This window comes from Squalius cephalus (genome assembly GCF_949319135.1).
Source record: "Squalius cephalus genome assembly, chromosome: 9".
NCBI classification, from domain to species: Eukaryota; Metazoa; Chordata; class Actinopteri; order Cypriniformes; family Leuciscidae; genus Squalius; species Squalius cephalus.
Genome location: NC_137130.1, coordinates 44720023 through 44744718, shown reverse-complemented (window position 1 = coordinate 44744718; position 24696 = coordinate 44720023). Strand labels below are relative to the sequence as shown.

General features: G+C 46.9%; 1 protein-coding gene across 2 annotated transcripts in view; it reads right to left on the bottom strand.

Moving 5' to 3' along the window:
- The window catches only part of gcc2 (GRIP and coiled-coil domain containing 2), a 39864-nt gene extending 19806 nt beyond the window's left edge, over positions 1 to 20058 (bottom strand). For both annotated transcript variants that reach the window (XM_079882155.1, XM_079882154.1), the window contains exons 1-5: positions 19890 to 20058; positions 19381 to 19503; positions 3709 to 3793; positions 3539 to 3606; positions 250 to 354 (exon numbers count right to left, since the gene is read on the bottom strand). In XM_079882155.1, coding sequence (XP_079738281.1) covers positions 250 to 354; positions 3539 to 3606; positions 3709 to 3793; positions 19381 to 19503; positions 19890 to 19895 — 387 coding nt within the window. In that variant the 5' untranslated portion in view covers positions 19896 to 20058. The remainder of the gene's footprint in view (positions 1 to 249; positions 355 to 3538; positions 3607 to 3708; positions 3794 to 19380; positions 19504 to 19889) is intronic.
- Between the last annotated feature and the right edge of the window lie 4638 nt (positions 20059 to 24696).

Sequence of the window (24696 nt, the reverse complement as noted above, 5' to 3'; positions counted from 1 at the left end):
GTTCTTCGTGCAAAGAAGCGAGCTAAAGTCAGCGGATAAAACACTGACACAATGATGAACAAGTGACAATAATAATTGCAATATCGTTTTACTGAATAAAGTAAACCTAATTTCTTAATTTATCTTTGTAAAGAAACCTCATTGTTTAACTGGCGACTCTCTGCAATTCGCAACCTCACCACTAGATACCGCTAAAATCACACACTGCACCTTTAAACACATGAAACTCACAGGCTGAGTTAAAGTTACCTGTGCTTGTCTCTTGAACTCCTCATGTTCTTTGCGCAGTAACGCGAGGCTCTGTTGACTCTCGGCCTTCTCCTGCAGCACAGCGTTCATCCGCTCGCTCAGCTCCTGTTGGAATCATGAACCGAAACACTGAAACGCATCCTTGCTACAGATCATTTTGATGTGCAAACATATCAATAATTTGCAGGGTCTCCTAACAGTACAAAATCTATTGTTTTAGCCCAGTTGCTTTCCCACCGTCAGGCCGAATGCTTCTCAGCACTTTAAGGAAGGGTCACACTTCAGCATGATTAGGCCTGGATCTCTCGGCTCAAATGTGCTGCTGGAACGGCTGACGTGAGGATGGTTTTTAAGTGTAGTATAGTCTTAAAGGGGCTTTCGCACCGGGTAACTCAGTTATAGGCTCACAGCGCTCGTATAGACCCCTTTAGCGCCGACGTCACAAATACGTCACAGCGTTAGCTGGAGGCAAACAAAGGGAAAACTGGAGCCGGCCAATACAAACCAGCACTGATACATAATACATAATAACACAGCAACTCGGCAACATAATAATGAGCTTAAAGGTGCCATTGCCTGGATTATTTTATTATTTTATAATGTTTCCTGGGGTGCCCTTATGATGTTAGTATGTTTTTTAGATCAAAAGTTGTTATAATTTAGAAATAAAAGGCATATTTCCTAGCCTGATTTTAGCCTCTGATTTGAACGCTCTGTTTGAAGGGGCGTGTCTGTGTGAGACTTCAGTGTAAACGCCCACTGCTGTGACTGGCTGCTGAGAGACTTCAGTGTAAACGCCCACTGCTGTGATTGGCTGCTGAGAGACTTCAGTGTAAACGCCCACTGCTGTGATTGGCTGCTGAGAGACTTCAGTGTAAACGCCCACTGCTGTGATTGGCTGCTGAGAGACTTCAGTGTAAACGCCCACTGCTGTGATTGGCTGCTGAGAGACTTCAGTGTAAACGCCCACTGCTGTGATTGGCTGCTGTGAGACTTCAGTGTAAACGCCCACTGCTGTGATTGGCTGACATGCTTGCATACGAAATATTTAGCATTACATGTGTAACTCTCTCGAGAACTTTTACTATTACAGCTAACGGGATTAACAAATCGTGTATTCCCATCACATGAAAGGTTTCAGTGATGAGCATTGAGCATTGACAGCCTGTTGATCGCGTGAATGAAGATCTTATCATTGCAACGCAGTTTCTGCACTCTCACTAATGATTTCACCAATGCAAACATGATGTACGTACAGTAAGAGCTTCGCTGTGCAGCGTAACAGCGTCATTGATTTCATAACGAGTTTTGGCAAGTGTCCAGATGAACTTGCGCTGTGTGATTGACAGCTTGGGCAATTGGAAAGGGATTGTTCTTTGATAGCTTTCTGTATATATTTTAATCACAGTTTAAGTAAGATTATTTTCATCCTACTAAGAGAAATTATGTGAAGTTGATCGTTTAGTCACTGGCTTGATTTACTGATGCATAAACAGTATTGAACGACTTTGAGAGAAAGATTATCTGAACTATTGTCTGAACTTGAACAGTTACACATCAGAAATCCACATAACCCACTGGTTCTCCAGAGGCTCGGATGAAGGAACTAAAAAAATACCTTTGTGTTCATTTGTACATCCAAACACTGAGCAACTGCCATGCTTCGCTCGTTTGCAAGCCATGATGTCTCTCGAGGAAAAACCAATATCGCGCTCGCATATATTCTCATTTTCTCATGGACGGGCCAGCAAAGAAAGCGGAGGTGACCTTTCACCTTATGACGACATAAAGGGAAGATTCTAGATTCGCCCGTCTGAGCTTTCATTTTCTCAAAGATACCCAGGGCTTGGTTTACACCCATCAGAACGTCTAGCCAGTGGGGGACCATAGGCAGGCTAGGGGAACTCATATTAAGGTTAATAAACCTCTAAGTGACATTTTCATGCAATGGGACCTTTAAAATATTATTATTATAATTAAATGTCATCGTGTTGTGTTGTTGGGTGACTATTGTGATTATTTGTGAATCATCTATGATTGTGTACATTGTTGTGATTGATTAACTAGACTTTCTGAAGAACCTGGTGAGAAAGAATAATAATCAAATACATAAAGTTCAAAAAGTAATTTGCTGTATCTGGAATTTTTATTTCTAGAGAATATGCACATCATTAAAATGGCACTGTAATGTCACTCTTTACATGGTCGTCTTCTGGCCTTGGCGCTGGCTGGGCAGAACTGCGGATCGAACCACACAAGTCGTGTACATGGCCATTCAGCACATATAGTTACAGGCATCTAAAGATGTATACGTCCTCAGTTTCTCTTTACGCTCAGTTTCTCTATCAGGTGTAGATGTCGGGCCACTCAATCAAAGTAATCCTGTCAGATCGTCCATCATCGAGTGTGTACGGGTCGGCCAATCTGGTTCCGCCCGTTAAAATTAACTTTTGCAAATAACAATCCCAGTTCTGGACAGTGAGTGACCTTACACATTAAGATCAAATCTGATTTTCTCCAGTCAACTTGCTAACTAGCGTTAGTGAAGCGGCCAGAGGGATCGCTCTGCCTCCACCTAAGCTCCGCCCACAGAAGACATCCCCATGCTTACTAACTGGAAAGAGGTCTATTCTCCATTCATCTATGATCGGCCTAATGCGTCAATAGATAGAACTGTCATACATAGGAAGTAGACAGTAATGAAAAGTAACTAGCGTATGCCGTGTGGTTGATGTCCAGTGTTGCTGAGCAGAAATAAACACAGTATATTACACATGTCTGTTTCTGTTAACACCAGGCCAGCTTCTTCAGCTTTCTTCATGGTCAAAAAACACACTAGAGTTATTATTTTAAAACAGAAACTAAACAATTTAAGACAAATTTTCCTAAGAATTCTAAAGCTACACATTTGAAATGAATCTGAACTTAAAATAAAACAATCTCCTCAGAGGAGTCGACACTTTACGTCTGTAATACGTCTGTCAGACGTTGAGTATATTACTCAATGTGTCACTAACTGTTCTTCGTAGCTAGTCGGAGGACCACTGTCCTGTAGGATCCGGTCATGGTCATAAACTTATGAATTATATGGACTCTTATATCATGTGGTTATTTGGTGTCCTTTTGTTTTGGAAAGAAACCTAAATTTACCTTGAAAACAGCTTGCAGAAAAAACAGTTTTAAACAATAAATAAATCTTCATTAATTGCAAAAAAAGGTGTGTATTATAATCTACTGACACTCCTGCTTAATATCCAGAAGTGTGTGTTTGCCCAGATGATTGACTGACCTGGATAACGGAGGGATCCTCTGTGCCGGACGCAGGGCGCTTCAGCACCTCCACCTCCTTCTCTAAATCTGATTTTAAAAATGAAAAATGAAAAATTGAAAAATTTACAATGTTCAGAATTTACAAAGGTATATGTTTTTACAATTTAGAAGCAACTCTTATAATCTGACCTGCACATTTTGACTTCATCTTCTGCATTGCCACCATCTGTTTCTTTGCGAACTTGATTAGATCTTCTTTAGAAAGTGAGTCCAGCTGTACAGAGAAGAGCACAGTCAGTCACTGACTCTCTCCTGAGTCGGGCTTCTTCAGCCGAACGGGTCTGATCATGTTTGAGTCGGGCTTCTTCAGCCGAACACAGGCGAACGGGTCTGAATCATGTTTGAGTCGGGCTTCTTCAGCCGAACACAGGCGAACGGGTCTGATCATGTTTGAGTCGGGCTTCTTCAGCCGAACACAGGCGAACGGGTCTGATCATGTTTGAGTCGGGCTTCTTCAGCCGAACACAGGCGAACGGGTCTGAATCATGTTTGAGTTGGGCTTCTTCAGCCGAACACAGGCGAATGGGTCTGATCATGTTTGAGTCGGGCTTCTTCAGCCGAACACAGGCGAACGGGTCTGAATCATGTTTGAGTCGGGCTTCTTCAGCCGAACACAGGCGAACGGGTCTGATCATGTCTGAGTCGGGCTTCTTCAGCAGAACACAGGCGAACGGGTCTGAATCATGTTTGAGTCGGGCTTCTTCAGCCGAACACAGGCGAACGGGTCTGAATCATGTTTGAGTCGGGCTTCTTCAGCCGAACACAGGCGAACGGGTCTGAATCATGTTTGAGTCGGGCTTCTTCAGCCGAACACAGGCGAACGGGTCTGAATCATGTTTGAGTCGGGCTTCTTCAGCCGAACACAGGCGAACGGGTCTGAATCATGTTTGAGTCGGGCTTCTTCAGCCGAACACAGGCGAACGGGTCTGATCATGTTTGAGTCGGGCTTCTTCAGCCGAACACAGGCGAACGGGTCTGATCATGTTTGAGTCGGGCTTCTTCAGCCGAACACAGGCGAACGGGTCTGATCATGTTTGAGTCTGGCTTCTTCAGCCGAACACAGGCGAACGGGTCTGATCATGTTTGAGTCGGGCTTCTTCAGCCGAACACAGGCGAACGGGTCTGATCATGTTTGAGTCGGGCTTCTTCAGCCGAACACAGGCGAACGGGTCTGAATCATGTTTGAGTCTGGCTTCTTCAGCCGAACACAGGCGAACGGGTCTGATCATGTTTGAGTCTGGCTTCTTCAGCCGAACACAGGCGAACGGGTCTGAATCATGTTTGAGTCTGGCTTCTTCAGCCGAACACAGGCGAACGGGTCTGATCATGTTTGAGTCGGGCTTCTTCAGCCGAACACAGGCGAACGGGTCTGATCATGTTTGAGTCGGGCTTCTTCAGCCGAACACAGGCGAACGGCTCTGATCATGTTTGAGTCGGGCTTCTTCAGCCGAGCACAGGCGAACGGGTCTGATCATGTTTGAGTCTGGCTTCTTCAGCCGAACACAGGCGAACGGGTCTGAATCATGTTTGAGTCTGGCTTCTTCAGCCGAACGGGTCTGATCATGTTTGAGTCGGGCTTCTTCAGCCGAACACAGGCAAACGGGTCTGATCATGTTTGAGTCGGGCTTCTTCAGCCGAGCACAGGCGAACGGGTCTGATCATGTTTGAGTCTGGCTTCTTCAGCCGAACACAGGCAAACGGGCCTGAATCATGTTTGAGTCGGGCTTCTTCAGCCGAACACAGGCGAACGGGTCTGATCATGTTTGAGTCGGGCTTCTTCAGCCGAACACAGGCGAACGGGTCTGAATCATGTTTGAGTCGGGCTTCTTCAGCCGAACACAGGCGAACGGGTCTGATCATGTTTGAGTCGGGCTTCTTCAGCCGAACACAGGCGAACGGGTCTGATCATGTTTGAGTCGGGCTTCTTCAGCCGAACACAGGCGAACGGGTCTGAATCATGTTTGAGTCGGGCTTCTTCAGCCGAACACAGGCGAACGGGTCTGATCATGTTTGAGTCGGGCTTCTTCAGCCGAACACAGGCGAACGGGTCTGATCATGTTTGAGTCGGGCTTCTTCAGCCGAACACAGGCGAACGGGTCTGATCATGTTTGAGTCGGGCTTCATCAGCCGAACACAGGCGAACGGGTCTGATCATGTTTGAGTCGGGCTTCTTCAGCCGAACACAGGCGAACGGGTCTGATCATGTTTGAGTCGGGCTTCTTCAGCCGAACACAGGCGAACGGGTCTGATCATGTTTGAGTCGGGCTTCTTCAGCCGAACACAGGCGAACGGGTCTGAATCATGTTTGAGTCGGGCTTCTTCAGCCGAACACAGGCAAACGGGTCTGATCATGTTTGAGTCGGGCTTCTTCAGCCGAACACAGGCGAACGGGTCTGATCATGTTTGAGTCGGGCTTCTTCAGCCGAACACAGGCGAACGGGTCTGATCATGTTTGAGTCGGGCTTCATCAGCCGAACACAGGCGAACGGGTCTGATCATGTTTGAGTCGGGCTTCATCAGCCGAACACAGGCGAACGGGTCTGATCATGTTTGAGTCGGGCTTCTTCAGCCGAACACAGGCGAACGGGTCTGATCATGTTTGAGTCGGGCTTCTTCAGCCGAACACAGGCGAACGGGTCTGATCATGTTTGAGTCTGGCTTCTTCAGCCGAACACAGGCGAACGGGTCTGATCATGTGTGAGTCGGGCTTCTTCAGCCGAACACAGGCGAACGGGTCTGAATCATGTTTGAGTCGGGCTTCTTCAGCCGAACACAGGCGAACGGGTCTGATCATGTTTGAGTCGGGCTTCTTCAGCCGAACACAGGCGAACGGGTCTGAATCATGTTTGAGTCGGGCTTCTTCAGCCGAACACAGGCGAACGGGTCTGATCATGTTTGAGTCTGGCTTCTTCAGCCGAACACAGGCGAACGGGTCTGAATCATGTTTGAGTCGGGCTTCTTCAGCCGAACACAGGCGAACGGGTCTGAATCATGTTTGAGTCGGGCTTCTTCAGCCGAACACAGGCGAACGGGTCTGAATCATGTTTGAGTCGGGCTTCTTCAGCCGAACACAGGCGAACGGGTCTGAATCATGTTTGAGTCAGGCTTCTTCAGCCGAACACAGGCGAACGGGTCTGATCATGTTTGAGTCGGGCTTCTTCAGCCGAACACAGGCGAACGGGTCTGAATCATGTTTGAGTCTGGCTTCTTCAGCCGAACACAGGCGAACGGGTCTGAATCATGTTTGAGTCGGGCTTCTTCAGCCGAACACAGGCGAACGGGTCTGAATCATGTTTGAGTCTGGCTTCTTCAGCCGAACACAGGCGAACGGGTCTGAATCATGTTTGAGTCGGGCTTCTTCAGCCGAACACAGGCGAACGGGTCTGAATCATGTTTGAGTCGGGCTTCTTCAGCCGAACACAGGCGAACGGGTCTGATCATGTTTGAGTCGGGCTTCTTCAGCCGAACACAGGCGAACGGGTCTGATCATGTTTGAGTCGGGCTTCTTCAGCTGAACGGGTCTGATCATGTTTGAGTCGGGCTTCTTCAGCCGAACACAGGCGAACGGGTCTGAATCATGTTTGAGTCGGGCTTCTTCAGCCGAACACAGGCGAACGGGTCTGATCATGTTTGAGTCGGGCTTCTTCAGCCGAACACAGACGAACGGGTCTGAATCATGTTTGAGTCTGGCTTCTTCAGCCGAACACAGGCGAACGGGTCTGATCATGTTTGAGTCGGGCTTCTTCAGCCGAACGGGTCTGAATCATGTTTGAGTCGGGCTTCTTCAGCCGAACACAGGCGAACGGGTCTGAATCATGTTTGAGTCGGGCTTCTTCAGCCGAACACAGGCGAACGGGTCTGATCATGTTTGAGTCGGGCTTCTTCAGCCGAACACAGGCGAACGGGTCTGAATCATGTTTGAGTCGGGCTTCATCAGCCGAACACAGGCGAACGGGTCTGATCATGTTTGAGTCTGGCTTCTTCAGCCGAACACAGGCGAACGGGTCTGATCATGTTTGAGTCGGGCTTCTTCAGCCGAACACAGGCGAACGGGTCTGAATCATGTTTGAGTCGGGCTTCTTCAGCCGAACACAGGCGAACGGGTCTGAATCATGTTTGAGTCGGGCTTCTTCAGCCGAACACAGGCAAACGGGTCTGATCATGTTTGAGTCGGGCTTCTTCAGCCAAACGGGTCTGATCATGTTTGAGTCGGGCTTCTTCAGCCGAACACAGGCGAACGGGTCTGATCATATTTGAGTCTGGCTTCTTCAGCCGAACACAGGCGAACGGGTCTGATCATGTTTGAGTCGGGCTTCTTCAGCCGAACACAGGCGAACGGGTCTGATCATGTTTGAGTCGGGCTTCTTCAGCCGAACACAGGCGAACGGGTCTGATCATGTTTGAGTCGGGCTTCTTCAGCCGAACACAGGCGAACGGGTCTGATCATGTTTGAGTCGGGCTTCTTCAGCCGAACACAGGCGAACGGGTCTGAATCATGTTTGAGTCGGGCTTCTTCAGCCGAGCACAGGCGAACGGGTCTGAATCATGTTTGAGTCGGGCTTCTTCAGCCGAACACAGGCGAACGGGTCTGATCATGTTTGAGTCTGGCTTCTTCAGCCGAACGGGTCTGAATCATGTTTGAGTCGGGCTTCTTCAGCCGAACACAGGCGAACGGGTCTGATCATGTTTGAGTCGGGCTTCTTCAGCCGAACACAGGCGAACGGGTCTGATCATGTTTGAGTCGGGCTTCTTCAGCCGAACACAGGCGAACGGGTCTGAATCATGTTTGAGTCGGGCTTCTTCAGCCGAACACAGACGAACGGGTCTGATCATGTTTGAGTCTGGCTTCTTCAGCCGAACGGGTCTGAATCATGTTTGAGTCGGGCTTCTTCAGCCGAACGGGTCTGAATCATGTTTGAGTCGGGCTTCTTCAGCCGAACACAGGCGAACGGGTCTGATCATGTTTGAGTCGGGCTTCTTCAGCCGAACACAGGCGAACGGGTCTGATCATGTTTGAGTCGGGCTTCTTCAGCCGAACACAGGCGAACGGGTCTGAATCATGTTTGAGTCGGGCTTCTTCAGCCGAACACAGACGAACGGGTCTGATCATGTTTGAGTCGGGCTTCATCAGCCGAACACAGGCGAACGGGTCTGAATCATGTTTGAGTCTGGCTTCTTCAGCCGAACACAGCCGAACGGGTCTGAATCATGTTTGAGTCGGGCTTCTTCAGCCGAACACAGCCGAACGGGTCTGATCATGTTTGAGTCGGGCTTCATCAGCCGAACAAAGGCGAACGGGTCTGATCATGTTTGAGTCTGGCTTCTTCAGCCGAACACAGGCGAACGGGTCTGATCATGTTTGAGTCGGGCTTCTTCAGCCGAACACAGGCGAACGGGTCTGAATCATGTTTGAGTCGGGCTTCTTCAGCCGAACACAGGCGAACGGGTCTGAATCATGTTTGAGTCGGGCTTCTTCAGCCGAACACAGGCAAACGGGTCTGATCATGTTTGAGTCGGGCTTCTTCAGCCAAACGGGTCTGATCATGTTTGAGTCGGGCTTCTTCAGCCGAACACAGGCGAACGGGTCTGATCATATTTGAGTCTGGCTTCTTCAGCCGAACACAGGCGAACGGGTCTGATCATGTTTGAGTCGGGCTTCTTCAGCCGAACACAGGCGAACGGGTCTGATCATGTTTGAGTCGGGCTTCTTCAGCCGAACACAGGCGAACGGGTCTGATCATGTTTGAGTCGGGCTTCTTCAGCCGAACACAGGCGAACGGGTCTGATCATGTTTGAGTCGGGCTTCTTCAGCCGAACACAGGCGAACGGGTCTGAATCATGTTTGAGTCGGGCTTCTTCAGCCGAGCACAGGCGAACGGGTCTGAATCATGTTTGAGTCGGGCTTCTTCAGCCGAACACAGGCGAACGGGTCTGATCATGTTTGAGTCTGGCTTCTTCAGCCGAACGGGTCTGAATCATGTTTGAGTCGGGCTTCTTCAGCCGAACACAGGCGAACGGGTCTGATCATGTTTGAGTCGGGCTTCTTCAGCCGAACACAGGCGAACGGGTCTGATCATGTTTGAGTCGGGCTTCTTCAGCCGAACACAGGCGAACGGGTCTGAATCATGTTTGAGTCGGGCTTCTTCAGCCGAACACAGACGAACGGGTCTGATCATGTTTGAGTCTGGCTTCTTCAGCCGAACGGGTCTGAATCATGTTTGAGTCGGGCTTCTTCAGCCGAACGGGTCTGAATCATGTTTGAGTCGGGCTTCTTCAGCCGAACACAGGCGAACGGGTCTGATCATGTTTGAGTCGGGCTTCTTCAGCCGAACACAGGCGAACGGGTCTGATCATGTTTGAGTCGGGCTTCTTCAGCCGAACACAGGCGAACGGGTCTGATCATGTTTGAGTCGGGCTTCTTCAGCCGAACACAGGCGAACGGGTCTGATCATGTTTGAGTCGGGCTTCTTCAGCCGAACACAGGCGAACGGGTCTGATCATGTTTGAGTCGGGCTTCTTCAGCCGAACACAGGCGAACGGGTCTGATCATGTTTGAGTCGGGCTTCTTCAGCCGAACACAGGCGAACGGGTCTGAATCATGTTTGAGTCGGGCTTCTTCAGCCGAGCACAGGCGAACGGGTCTGAATCATGTTTGAGTCGGGCTTCTTCAGCCGAACACAGGCGAACGGGTCTGATCATGTTTGAGTCTGGCTTCTTCAGCCGAACGGGTCTGAATCATGTTTGAGTCGGGCTTCTTCAGCCGAACACAGGCGAACGGGTCTGATCATGTTTGAGTCGGGCTTCTTCAGCCGAACACAGGCGAACGGGTCTGATCATGTTTGAGTCGGGCTTCTTCAGCCGAACACAGGCGAACGGGTCTGAATCATGTTTGAGTCGGGCTTCTTCAGCCGAACACAGACGAACGGGTCTGATCATGTTTGAGTCTGGCTTCTTCAGCCGAACGGGTCTGAATCATGTTTGAGTCGGGCTTCTTCAGCCGAACGGGTCTGAATCATGTTTGAGTCGGGCTTCTTCAGCCGAACACAGGCGAACGGGTCTGATCATGTTTGAGTCGGGCTTCTTCAGCCGAACACAGGCGAACGGGTCTGATCATGTTTGAGTCGGGCTTCTTCAGCCGAACACAGGCGAACGGGTCTGAATCATGTTTGAGTCGGGCTTCTTCAGCCGAACACAGACGAACGGGTCTGATCATGTTTGAGTCGGGCTTCATCAGCCGAACACAGGCGAACGGGTCTGAATCATGTTTGAGTCTGGCTTCTTCAGCCGAACACAGCCGAACGGGTCTGAATCATGTTTGAGTCGGGCTTCTTCAGCCGAACACAGCCGAACGGGTCTGATCATGTTTGAGTCGGGCTTCATCAGCCGAACAAAGGCGAACGGGTCTGATCATGTTTGAGTCTGGCTTCTTCAGCCGAACACAGGCGAACGGGTCTGATCATGTTTGAGTCGGGCTTCTTCAGCCGAACACAGGCGAACGGGTCTGAATCATGTTTGAGTCGGGCTTCTTCAGCCGAACACAGGCGAACGGGTCTGAATCATGTTTGAGTCGGGCTTCTTCAGCCGAACACAGGCAAACGGGTCTGATCATGTTTGAGTCGGGCTTCTTCAGCCAAACGGGTCTGATCATGTTTGAGTCGGGCTTCTTCAGCCGAACACAGGCGAACGGGTCTGATCATATTTGAGTCTGGCTTCTTCAGCCGAACACAGGCGAACGGGTCTGATCATGTTTGAGTCGGGCTTCTTCAGCCGAACACAGGCGAACGGGTCTGATCATGTTTGAGTCGGGCTTCTTCAGCCGAACACAGGCGAACGGGTCTGATCATGTTTGAGTCGGGCTTCTTCAGCCGAACACAGGCGAACGGGTCTGATCATGTTTGAGTCGGGCTTCTTCAGCCGAACACAGGCGAACGGGTCTGAATCATGTTTGAGTCGGGCTTCTTCAGCCGAGCACAGGCGAACGGGTCTGAATCATGTTTGAGTCGGGCTTCTTCAGCCGAACACAGGCGAACGGGTCTGATCATGTTTGAGTCTGGCTTCTTCAGCCGAACGGGTCTGAATCATGTTTGAGTCGGGCTTCTTCAGCCGAACACAGGCGAACGGGTCTGATCATGTTTGAGTCGGGCTTCTTCAGCCGAACACAGGCGAACGGGTCTGATCATGTTTGAGTCGGGCTTCTTCAGCCGAACACAGGCGAACGGGTCTGAATCATGTTTGAGTCGGGCTTCTTCAGCCGAACACAGACGAACGGGTCTGATCATGTTTGAGTCTGGCTTCTTCAGCCGAACGGGTCTGAATCATGTTTGAGTCGGGCTTCTTCAGCCGAACGGGTCTGAATCATGTTTGAGTCGGGCTTCTTCAGCCGAACACAGGCGAACGGGTCTGATCATGTTTGAGTCGGGCTTCTTCAGCCGAACACAGGCGAACGGGTCTGATCATGTTTGAGTCGGGCTTCTTCAGCCGAACACAGGCGAACGGGTCTGATCATGTTTGAGTCGGGCTTCTTCAGCCGAACACAGGCGAACGGGTCTGATCATGTTTGAGTCGGGCTTCTTCAGCCGAACACAGACGAACGGGTCTGATCATGTTTGAGTCGGGCTTCATCAGCCGAACACAGGCGAACGGGTCTGAATCATGTTTGAGTCTGGCTTCTTCAGCCGAACACAGCCGAACGGGTCTGAATCATGTTTGAGTCGGGCTTCTTCAGCCGAACACAGCCGAACGGGTCTGATCATGTTTGAGTCGGGCTTCATCAGCCGAACAAAGGCGAACGGGTCTGATCATGTTTGAGTCGGGCTTCATCAGCCGAACACAGACGAACGGGTCTGATCATGTTTGAGTCGGGCTTCTTCAGCCGAACACAGACGAACGGGTCTGATCATGTTTGAGTCGGGCTTCTTCAGCCGAACACAGGCGAACGGGTCTGATCATGTTTGAGTCGGGCTTCTTCAGCCGAACACAGGCGAACGGGTCTGAATCATGTTTGAGTCGGGCTTCTTCAGCCGAACACAGACGAACGGGTCTGATCATGTTTGAGTCTGGCTTCTTCAGCCGAACGGGTCTGAATCATGTTTGAGTCGGGCTTCTTCAGCCGAACACAGGCGAACGGGTCTGATCATGTTTGAGTCGGGCTTCTTCAGCCGAACACAGGCGAACGGGTCTGATCATGTTTGAGTCGGGCTTCTTCAGCCGAACACAGGCGAACGGGTCTGATCATGTTTGAGTCGGGCTTCTTCAGCCGAACACAGGCGAACGGGTCTGATCATGTTTGAGTCGGGCTTCTTCAGCCGAACACAGGCGAACGGGTCTGATCATGTTTGAGTCGGGCTTCTTCAGCCGAACACAGGCGAACGGGTCTGATCATGTTTGAGTCGGGCTTCTTCAGCCGAACACAGGCGAACGGGTCTGAATCATGTTTGAGTCGGGCTTCTTCAGCCGAACACAGACGAACGGGTCTGATCATGTTTGAGTCTGGCTTCTTCAGCCGAACGGGTCTGAATCATGTTTGAGTCGGGCTTCTTCAGCCGAACACAGGCGAACGGCTCTGATCATGTTTGAGTCGGGCTTCTTCAGCCGAACACAGGCGAACGGGTCTGATCATGTTTGAGTCGGGCTTCTTCAGCCGAACACAGGCGAACGGGTCTGATCATGTTTGAGTCGGGCTTCTTCAGCCGAACACAGGCGAACGGGTCTGATCATGTTTGAGTCGGGCTTCTTCAGCCGAACACAGGCGAACGGGTCTGAATCATGTTTGAGTCGGGCTTCTTCAGCCGAACACAGGCGAACGGGTCTGATCATGTTTGAGTCGGGCTTCTTCAGCCGAACACAGGCGAACGGGTCTGAATCATGTTTGAGTCGGGCTTCTTCAGCCGAACACAGGCGAACGGGTCTGATCATGTTTGAGTCGGGCTTCTTCAGCCGAACACAGGCGAACGGGTCTGAATCATGTTTGAGTCGGGCTTCTTCAGCCGAACACAGGCGAACGGGTCTGAATCATGTTTGAGTCGGGCTTCTTCAGCCGAACACAGGCGAACGGGTCTGATCATGTTTGAGTCGGGCTTCTTCAGCCGAACACAGGCAAACGGGTCTGATCATGTTTGAGTCAGGCTTCTACAGCCGAACGGGTCTGATCATGTTTGAGTCTGGCTTCTTCAGCCGAACACAGGCGAACGGGTCTGATCATGTTTGAGTCGGGCTTCTTCAGCCGAACACAGGCAAACGGGTCTGATCATGTTTGAGTCGGGCTTCTTCAGCCGAACACAGGCGAACGGGTCTGATCATGTTTGAGTCGGGCTTCTTCAGTCGAACACAGGCGAACGGGTCTGATCATGTTTGAGTCGGGCTTCTTCAGCCGAACACAGGCGAACGGGTCTGAATCATGTTTGAGTCGGGCTTCTTCAGCCGAACACAGGCGAACGGGTCTGATCATGTTTGAGTCGGGCTTCTTCAGCCGAGCACAGGCGAACGGGTCTGAATCATGTTTGAGTCGGGCTTCTTCAACCGAACACAGGCGAACGGGTCTGATCATGTTTGAGTCGGGCTTCTTCAGCCGAACACAGGCGAACGGGTCTGATCATGTTTGAGTCGGGCTTCTTCAGCTGAACGGGTCTGATCATGTTTGAGTCGGGCTTCTTCAGCCGAACACAGGCGAACGGGTCTGAATCATGTTTGAGTCGGGCTTCTTCAGCCGAGCACAGGCGAACGGGTCTGAATCATGTTTAAGTCGGGCTTCTTCAGCTGAACGGGTCTGATCATGTTTGAGTCGGGCTTCTTCAGCCGAACACAGGCGAACGGGTCTGATCATGTTTGAGTCGGGCTTCTTCAGCCGAGCACAGGCGAACGGGTCTGAATCATGTTTAAGTCGGGCTTCTTCAGCCGAACGGGTCTGATCATGTTTGAGTCGGGCTTCTTCAGCCGAACACAGGCGAACGGGTCTGAATCATGTTTGAGTCGGGCTTCTTCAGCCGAACACAGGCGAACGGGTCTGATCATGTTTGAGTCGGGCTTCTTCAGCCGAACACAGGCGAACGGGTCTGAATCATGTTTGAGTCGGGCTTCTTCAGCCGAACACAGGCGAACGGGTCTGATCATGTTTGAGTCGGGCTTCTTCAGCCGAACACAGGCGAACGGGTCTGAATCATGTTTGAGTCGGGCTTCTTCAGCCGAACACAGGCGAACGGGTCTGAATCATGTTTGAGTCGGGCTTCTTCAGCCGAACACAGGCGAACGGGTCTGATCATGTTTGAGTCGGGCTTCTTCAGCCGAACACAGGCGAACGGGTCTGATCATGTTTGAGTCGGGCTTCTTCAGCCGAACACAGGCGAACGGGTCTGAATCATGTTTGAGTCGGGCTTCTTCAGCCGAACACAGGCGAACGGGTCTGAATCATGTTTGAGTCGGGCTTCTTCAGCCGAACACAGGCGAACGGGTCTGATCATGTTTGAGTCTGGCTTCTTCAGCCGAACACAGGCGAACGGGTCTGATCATGTTTGAGTCTGGCTTCTTCAGCCGAACACAGGCGAACGGGTCTGATCATGTTTGAGTCGGGCTTCTTCAGCCGAACACAGGCGAACGGGTCTGATCATGTTTGAGTCTGGCTTCTTCAGCCGAACACAGGCGAACGGGTCTGATCATGTTTGAGTCGGGCTTCTTCAGCCGAACACAGGCGAACGGGTCTGAATCATGTTTGAGTCGGGCTTCTTCAGCCGAACACAGGCGAACGGGTCTGAATCATGTTTGAGTCGGGCTTCTTCAGCCGAACACAGGCGAACGGGTCTGATCATGTTTGAGTCGGGCTTCTTCAGCCGAACACAGGCGAACGGGTCTGATCATGTTTGAGTCGGGCTTCTTCAGCCGAACACAGGCGAACGGGTCTGATCATGTTTGAGTCGGGCTTCTTCAGCCGAACACAGGCGAACGGGTCTGAATCATGTTTGAGTCGGGCTTCTTCAGCCGAACACAGGCGAACGGGTCTGATCATGTTTGAGTCTGGCTTCTTCAGCCGAACACAGGCGAACGGGTCTGATCATGTTTGAGTCGGGCTTCTTCAGCCGAACACAGGCGAACGGGTCTGAATCATGTTTGAGTCGGGCTTCTTCAGCCGAACACAGGCGAACGGGTCTGAATCATGTTTGAGTCGGGCTTCTTCAGCCGAACACAGGCGAACGGGTCTGATCATGTTTGAGTCGGGCTTCTTCAGCCGAACACAGGCGAACGGGTCTGATCATGTTTGAGTCGGGCTTCTTCAGCCGAACACAGGCGAACGGGTCTGAATCATGTTTGAGTCGGGCTTCTTCAGCCGAACACAGGCGAACGGGTCTGAATCATGTTTGAGTCGGGCTTCTTCAGCCGAGCACAGGCGAACGGGTCTGAATCATGTTTGAGTCGGGCTTCTTCAGCCGAACACAGGCGAACGGGTCTGAATCATGTTTGAGTCGGGCTTCTTCAGCCGAACACAGGCGAACGGGTCTGATCATGTTTGAGTCGGGCTTCTTCAGCCGAACACAGGCGAACGGGTCTGAATCATGTTTGAGTCGGGCTTCTTCAGCCGAACACAGGCGAACGGGTCTGAATCATGTTTGAGTCTGGCTTCTTCAGCCGAACGGGTCTGAATCATGTTTGAGTCGGGCTTCTTCAGCCGAACACAGGCGAACGGGTCTGATCATGTTTGAGTCTGGCTTCTTCAGCCGAACACAGGCGAACGGGTCTGATCATGTTTGAGTCGGGCTTCTTCAGCCGAACACAGGCGAACGGGTCTGAATCATGTTTGAGTCGGGCTTCTTCAGCCGAACACAGGCGAACGGGTGGGCTTCTTCAGCCGAGCACAGGCGAACGGGTCTGAATCATGTTTGAGTCGGGCTTCTTCAGCCGAACACAGGCGAACGGGTCTGAATCATGTTTGAGTCGGGCTTCTTCAGCCGAACACAGGCGAACGGGTCTGATCATGTTTGAGTCGGGCTTCTTCAGCCGAACACAGGCGAACGGGTCTGAATCATGTTTGAGTCGGGCTTCTTCAGCCGAACACAGGCGAACGGGTCTGAATCATGTTTGAGTCTGGCTTCTTCAGCCGAACACAGGCGAACGGGTCTGATCATGTTTGAGTCTGGCTTCTTCAGCCGAACACAGGCGAACGGGTCTGATCATGTTTGAGTCTGGCTTCTTCAGCCGAACACAGGCGAACGGGTCTGATCATGTTTGAGTCGGGCTTCTTCAGCCGAACACAGGCGAACGGGTCTGATCATGTTTGAGTCGGGCTTCTTCAGCCGAACGGGTCTGAATCATGTTTGAGTCGGGCTTCTTCAGCCGAACGGGTCTGAATCATGTTTGAGTCGGGCTTCTTCAGCCGAACGGGTCTGAATCATGTTTGAGTCGGGCTTCTTCAGCCGAACGGGTCTGATCATGTTTCAGCTGTTACTGTACAGTCAGTGAATAAATGCACAAGTTTCAAGCTTTTGGACCCCATTCATTTTTATTGAACATACAAAAACATTCCTTTGTGTCCTACATATATATATTTTATTTTTATTTTTATTTGCAATATTTTCTTCCAATTATTTCTCTCTATATTTATAATTAGCCTCCAATAAGAATAAAATAAGACTTTCCTCTGGATTTTTATTGTATTAGTAGTATTATTATCATATGATCACCCAGTGGTGTACCTCAAGGCTCAGTCTTGGGCCCTCTTCTGTTTATTCTGTATTTACTGCCTCCAGGACAGATCTTCCCTAAATTTAATATACATTTTCACTGCTACGCAGATGAAATATGAATCGTCTTCGACCATCTCTCTCTGATAATGGCACTGCTGTCCTCGTGCATGCACTAGCCACCTCTCGAACCGACGACTGTAACTCTCTGCTCAGTGGTGTTTCACAGACACTCATACACCTCAGATGGTTCAGAGTTCAGCTCGGATCATTACACGAACACCGCTGAGCATATCACTCCAGCTTTAGGCCACCTTCACTGCCTTCCAATCAGATATCGCATTCAATTCAAGATTTAACTTCTTACTTCTAAGGCTCTTCATGATCTAGCACCTTCATACCTGGGTGGACTTCTTCATGTGTATGCCCTACCCGATCCCTCAGCTCTTCTGTGACTCTCGTTGTACCGTTGTGCGTTTGACTAGCATGGGAAGCAGAGCCTTTAGCTGTATTGCTCCGGCGATTTGGAATACTTTACCTCAATACGTAATAGTCTTAGTCTTTCAATTTTTAAATCACGTCTTAAAACTCATTCTTTTAGATTAGCCTATCCTGATTGATTTTAGTTATGTTATTGGGTATTGATTTTTTGTATTATTGTTTATTGTGTTGTTGTTTTTTTCCTCTGTTTAATTATGTATTTTATTATTGTAAGGTGTCCTTGAGTGTCTTGAAAGGTGCCCACAAATAAAATGAATTATTATTATTTATCATCAATGAAATGCATACAAATATGTACATAAATATACAAAGCAATAACCTAAAATAGACATTAAAGGGGTCATATAATGGTACATGCACTTTTATAAGTTGATTGTACTGAAGTGTGTGTTGGCAGTGCCTGTACACAACCATCATAAAATTATAAAAATCCATCCAGTGTTTTTTTTTTTTAATCTTCTTATATGTTTCCCCCATCTCAAATCAAGCCGTTCGACCGTGTGACGTCGCACGGTCAGACGCCCCTCCCACGATTGTTGATTGACAGCAGCATTTCAACACAGACCCGCCCTCGCTCGTGAGCGAGCTGTCAATCATAGTCCGCGCGTCATTGTTGATACGCTGAGCACTGTCTATGAGCAGAATGGCGTCTGAGCGATTGTGGTGTTCTGTTCTTGGGTGTAATAACGAACACAGCATCATGTTGATGTTCCTAAATCCGAACCGCTGAAGACGCAGTGGATGAGTTTGTTTTCGAAGGGAATATTCCCCACGATCAACGTCAATGCTTTCATGTTTGCACTTCATTTCACACACCAGACTGCTTTACAAACGAGGGTCAGTAAAGCTGGTTTTGCTGAGAAGCTGCTCCTGAAAAAAGGATCGGTACCAACTATTCGTGTTCCTGCTGCACCTCCAGAAGAACTGAAGTGAGTGTAACGTTTTATTAATCTTTATATTAATATTTATATTAATCTTTGCAAATCGCGTGCACGCTTCATGATGAATGCGGCTAAGGTTTACACTCAGGGTACATTACGGCATGTTTTCTATGTATGACGTTCTCAATATAATTCATAATCCCACGTTTATAATGAACAAGGCGTTATGGTTATTGTGTTATTGTGTTCGAAACGGTGTCCGCACAGAACAGAGGGGCGGGGCGAGCAAAGCTCATTATCATTTAAAGACACATGCACTGAAACGGCGTGCTGAAAACAGCTGTTTTTGACCAGGTAAAATTTGTGTTTTCTTACAATGCTAATGAGAATTTTTAATTAAAGTATATTACAAACTTTTAATTTAGACCCTAAAGAATCATATTAGCTTGTGCAAAAATGGCATTATATGACCCCTTTAACATTTAAACTTTAAACATGCAGTTTGTTTTCGAAAAGTGTTTCAAATATGCTTATTATTGCTTTTTTTTCTTTTTTTTTTTTTTCACCAGTCAAGTCAATACCGTCTAACAATAGCTACTTTGCATAGATGAGCTTTTACAAGTTAAAAAAGGACTTCCTGAGCTTCTAGAGCTGTACAGGTAAACCATAGCTGATGATGAACTGTATTCAAGTTTCATTTGCAATCAAACTCAATATGATCGGTGGAAGTGTCACTCAATGAAGGGTCTCACCTTGGATTTGCCTGTCTGTCCTGCAGGTGACGTCACGGATTCGGCGTTCGCGTCATGCTGTGACGTCACGGTCTCGGCGTTCGCGTCGTGCGGTGACGTCACGGCCTCGGCGCTCGCGTCCTGCTGCAGGTGTAAAGCGTTAATAAGACAATCCCTGTGTTAATTATGATTGTAGTTTAGTTCTATGCAGGATCACAGTCCACGAGAAGCTGAAGTATCTTACACAGCAATGTCAACACTGCTCTATAATATAGATGTAGTCATTCTCATGTCATACTGTGGGATTGCCATGGTGAACCTTGATGTAAATACCATTCATTCCCTGTAACAGCCCCCTCACTCTTCATTACTAATGGTTTAGACTCTTTCTGTTCAGGTCACTAACTTTTAACACATTTAGCTGATCAACAATAAGACTAATTTGCATGCATTAATGATAACTGTTCGTTTAAATCAATCTATACACAGCTTCTACAGCAGCTTTAAGTGTTTAAACTTCAGCGACTAACCTCCATTCTTGTGCGGAATCACGAAAGACAGCTGCTTAAACCGGGAATGGCTGGGAAACGATCATTTATTCACAAATCCACTGCGTGTAAACATATCTAGCATCTCTGTGCTGTTACTTCCGCCTTCGGTGCTTCCGCAGGAGCGCGAGGGAGGATCAGCCAATCGCGTTCGCTTGTCGACCCGGATTACCTCCACGTCACTGTTTGTTTTGGTTGCCACGTCTGTATGAATGACGTCTCGACTGTCCAATCGCAGGCGGCTCGTGCGGAGCTCCAGCTGACCGGATTGGCTAGTCAGAGCAGAGGCGGGACTTGAGAACAACGGAACAACTACGAGACGCAAATAATAATACTTTTAATCCTCCATGTACTTACTATATACTTGTTTTTATTTTATTTTTTATTTATTTATTTATTTTTTATTTAAAATACATGATAAAAAGTGTGAGGTATAAAACACAAAACTCCAAAACTGATCACACTTGAGTGTGTGTGTGTGTGTGTGTGTGTGAGAGAGAGAGAGAGAGAGAGAGAGAGAGAGAGAGAGAGAGAGAGAGAGAGAGAGAGAGAGAGAGAGAGAGAGAGAGAGAGAGAGAGAGAGAGAGAGAGAGAGAGAGAGAGAGAGAGCGTGCGTGCGTGTGTAAAATCAGTAAAAATCAAGATCTTAGAGCCTTAAAATGTTGGACAATATGAATTTCAAACCTTTGTCATAAATAACAACATTTTAATTCTAGGCATATTGAAGTTGATTTTGCAACAATTTATAACAATTTTCCCTATATCCACAGGCCTGTGTGTAGCCCAATTTCATGACAAACTTAACAAATTTACAGGCTTATAGGTGATTTTCCCCCCCAATTTTGTTTTTGATTGATTTATTTTTTAGCGCAATTTTCCACCGGACAAATTGCGATTGTTAACTCATGATTTCTGTTCTGTCTGTGCGCACCAATCTTGCACTTCTATCTACTCCTCAACCAGACCACCTAGAGACTTCGGGTTTTCGGCATTATGTTAAGGAAGGTCTAATCTCGGGAACGCACAAAAAAAATCCAGGAAAAGATTTACTATCTCTTAGTGTTGTGATCCCATGAGGTGAGAAAATTGCGCTAAAACACTCACCGAGTTTTTATTACTTGTTTACATTGTTAGGTATATCGGTAAAGTGTTAGAATGCAAAAACAGGCTAACATAGACGGTTTATCCAATAAACAATTGCATGGTCTTTAAAATAAAAATGTAAAAAATCCCAGTTGGACAGAGTGGACACCAGGCACGGCGATATGGGTGTACTTTTCAACAGGCCCAGCCAAAACTGTTCTTTTAAAAAAAACTTTTAATATATTTTAATTTAGTCAAGAATGATGAAAAATCTGCAAATAAGCTCATAATTTGTGCTAAAATAGTCTAAATGTTTAGTTTTCAAAGTTTCATAGCTTAAGTAGCTTAATATAGGCGTCCTGCCTATATTATTATAAATATAAATTTAAATTGGAAAAAGATTTGGTCCTTACAACAGAAATATTTTCTAACTAATAAAGTAAAAGAAGTGTCCTTTAAAATAATAAATACATTTTACCCTGTTAAATATTTTATGATTAAATATAAAAGTAATATTGACACAACATGCTCATTTTGCCAAGTTCACACAGACACTGTTTATCATTTATTTTGGTCATGTTTCTATACTGAACAACTATGGAAAAATATTGAAATATTTATTAAAGATAATATCCAGCAAGATATATCAGTAACCTTTAAAGACATTATTTTTGGATACTTCTGACCCCAATAAAAATAAAAAAAAGCATGCTTTGTTATTAATTTAATTTATTTTATTGGCAAATTTTATATCCATAAATGTAAATTCACCAATAACAAACCAATTTTTATTGTTTTTTTTTTTTTTTTGAAAGAATTTAAAATGTACCTTAACACTATTTCATCCTCAGTAAATTAGAAAGCAATTAAAACAATTTCAAATTGTAATGACTTTAATTTGTGTACACTAAATGATGTATAAAATGTCTTACCCTTTTTGCTAACACCTATTTATTTTTATTTTTATTTGTCTTAGTTATGCACTGCTATTTTGTATGTTCAGATGACATTGTACATATTGTTATATTTTGTATTGACATTTTTGTATATTCTGTTACAAAATTGTATACCATGTTTGTCATCTCTGTATTGTTTGCAAGCATAATAAATAAAAAAAATAAAAAAATAATAATAAATATATATATATATATATATATATATATATAGCTGCGAGCAGCGATTACGGGCCCAAGCCGGTGGCACCGCAACCCCGGTGCCTTTAGTTACCTAAAGGCACCGGGGTAGCGGTGCCGCCGGCTTTGGCCCTTCATCGTTGCTCGCAGCTATATTTATATATATATATATATATATATAAAAGACAGAAAACATTACTTGTCTTACCTTATTCTGATTTTATGATACAATCAAAATATTCCACAACACTGATTAACGTTGATTAACCCGTTGATTAACTGGTGGTAAAATATTCTCACCGTCACATACCTAGTATATTTTTATATAGATACAATAGGCGTACCTGATTTTGAACACAAGAGGGCAGTATAGCACTATGAATGACATGATTTATTCATTTTTTGGACTAAAAAAAACTTTCTGGCTGTTTTTAAACTTAAACAATTATTAAATTGAAAAAATGGGTTTAATTCTGATATTTGTATAATTTTATATAGAAATAAATGGCGTACAATTACATTTTTAGACGATATGAGGCTTTTAGTGTTTCCTTTGTGGACATTCCTTTAATCCCTCACCATAGCAAAACCGTTTGAGACATTTAATATCCGTTCACAATTTAGCATCTTTAATATATTTTCATCATGTTGAAACAATTTGGTGTGAATAAAATAAACCACTTAGGAGGAGTAGCTAAAAACTCAGAGTCTGAAATATCCCAAAAATCTACATTCAAACCAAAATATCTGACTTCCTGTTGGTCGGAGCTAATGACTGTAAATTAGAAAGTTGTCCGGCTTGATGAGAACAATATACGTACCAAGTTTTGTGATTCTAGGAAAAACTAAGGCCCCATTTTTGACTAAAGGTGGCGCTACTGAGCCATTCCACCACGCCCGTTTCTGAAACTTTGCACATGTCTACTGGATAATAAATATGATGTGTCTGTCGAGTTTCATGCATTTTCAAGCATGTGAAGAGTCTCAAAAGCATCCGAAAAGAATATTAAAGTTTGATGCGTTGCCACGGCAACAGTATCTAAGATATAAATAATCCTTTCACAGGTCTACATCTGCCGTGTGTCTACATTGTACACATAAAGTTTTAAGCAAATCGGGTAAAAATAAGAGGGTGATTTCAAAGCATTTTGAAAGTGACACATTTCCTGTTGCCAGTTGGTGGCGCTATAACTTTGACTCACAATAGTCACATCCATGTGATCGGCCTCTTACATCGAACACACTGCTGAAGTTTCATCAAGATCAGTTAAGTTTTAACACTTTGTGTCTCTCTTTTCTCGCCATAAATTTGTTTCCTCGCCACGTCCAAACCGTTCGAGATATCAAAAATCCGTCCGCAATTTAGCATCCTCCATGTCTTGACTTTATGCACACCGAGTTTGATGGGGATTTAATTAATTCTCTAGGAGGAGTAGTTCACATTCCACAGCAAGTGTTTTCCAAACAACCCATAATAGCCGACTTCCTGTTGGGCTGGCGTGAAACTTGACAGAGGGAAAGTTGTTCGGCCCGATGAAATCTATATGTGTACCGAGTGTCATATTAATTCATGCAAGCGTGTTTGATATATGGACCAAGTTTTCAGACCCCGTTCAAGGGGGCGCTGTTGAGCCCCCCCGCCACGCCCGTTTCTGAAACTTTTCACATGTCTACTGGCTAATAAGTGTTATGTGTCTGTTGAGTTTCATCCAATTTCAAGCATGCTAAGAGTCTCAAACGCATCAAAAAAGAATATTAATGTTTGATGCGTTGCCATGGCAACAGTATTAAAGATATCAATAATCCTTCCACAGGTCTGCATCTGCTGTGTGTCTACATTATACAGATAAAGTTTGAAGCAAATCGGGTAAAAATAAGAGGGTGATTTCAAAGCATTTTGAAAGTGACAAACTTCCTGCAGCCAGTTGGTGGCGCTATAACTTTGACTCACAATAGTCACATCAATGTGATCGGCCTCTTACAACGAATACACTGCTGAAGTTTCATCAAGATCAGTTAATGTATGCAGAAGTTATAACACACTTCCTGTGTCCCATTAGTCGCCATAAATTCGTTTCCTCGCCACGGCCAAACCGTTCGAGATATCAAAAATCTGTTCACAAGAATTCATCCTCAATGTCTTGACTTCATTCACACCGAGTTTGGCGGCGATCGGATGAATTCCCTAGAAGGAGTATTTCACATTCCATTGTATGCGTTTTCCAAACAACGTATAATAACCGACTTCCTGTTGGGCTTCTGTAAAACTTAGAGCACGAAAGTTGTGCGGCCCGATGAGATCTATATGTGTACTGAGTTTCATATTATTACATGCAAGCGTGTTTGATATATGGACCAAGATTTCGGACCCCATTCCAGGGGGCGCTGTCGAGCCCCCCTGCCACGCCCAGGTACCAGCTTCAGTCCGGCCCTGATGGCCACGGGTTCTGACCTGTGTGCAAAGTTTCAATAGTTTTTGAGCATGTTAAGGGCCCCAAAAGTGGCAAAAAAAAAAAAAAAAAAAAAAATCCTTACGAAAACAATACGGCCTTCACCCTTTAAGGGCTTGGGCC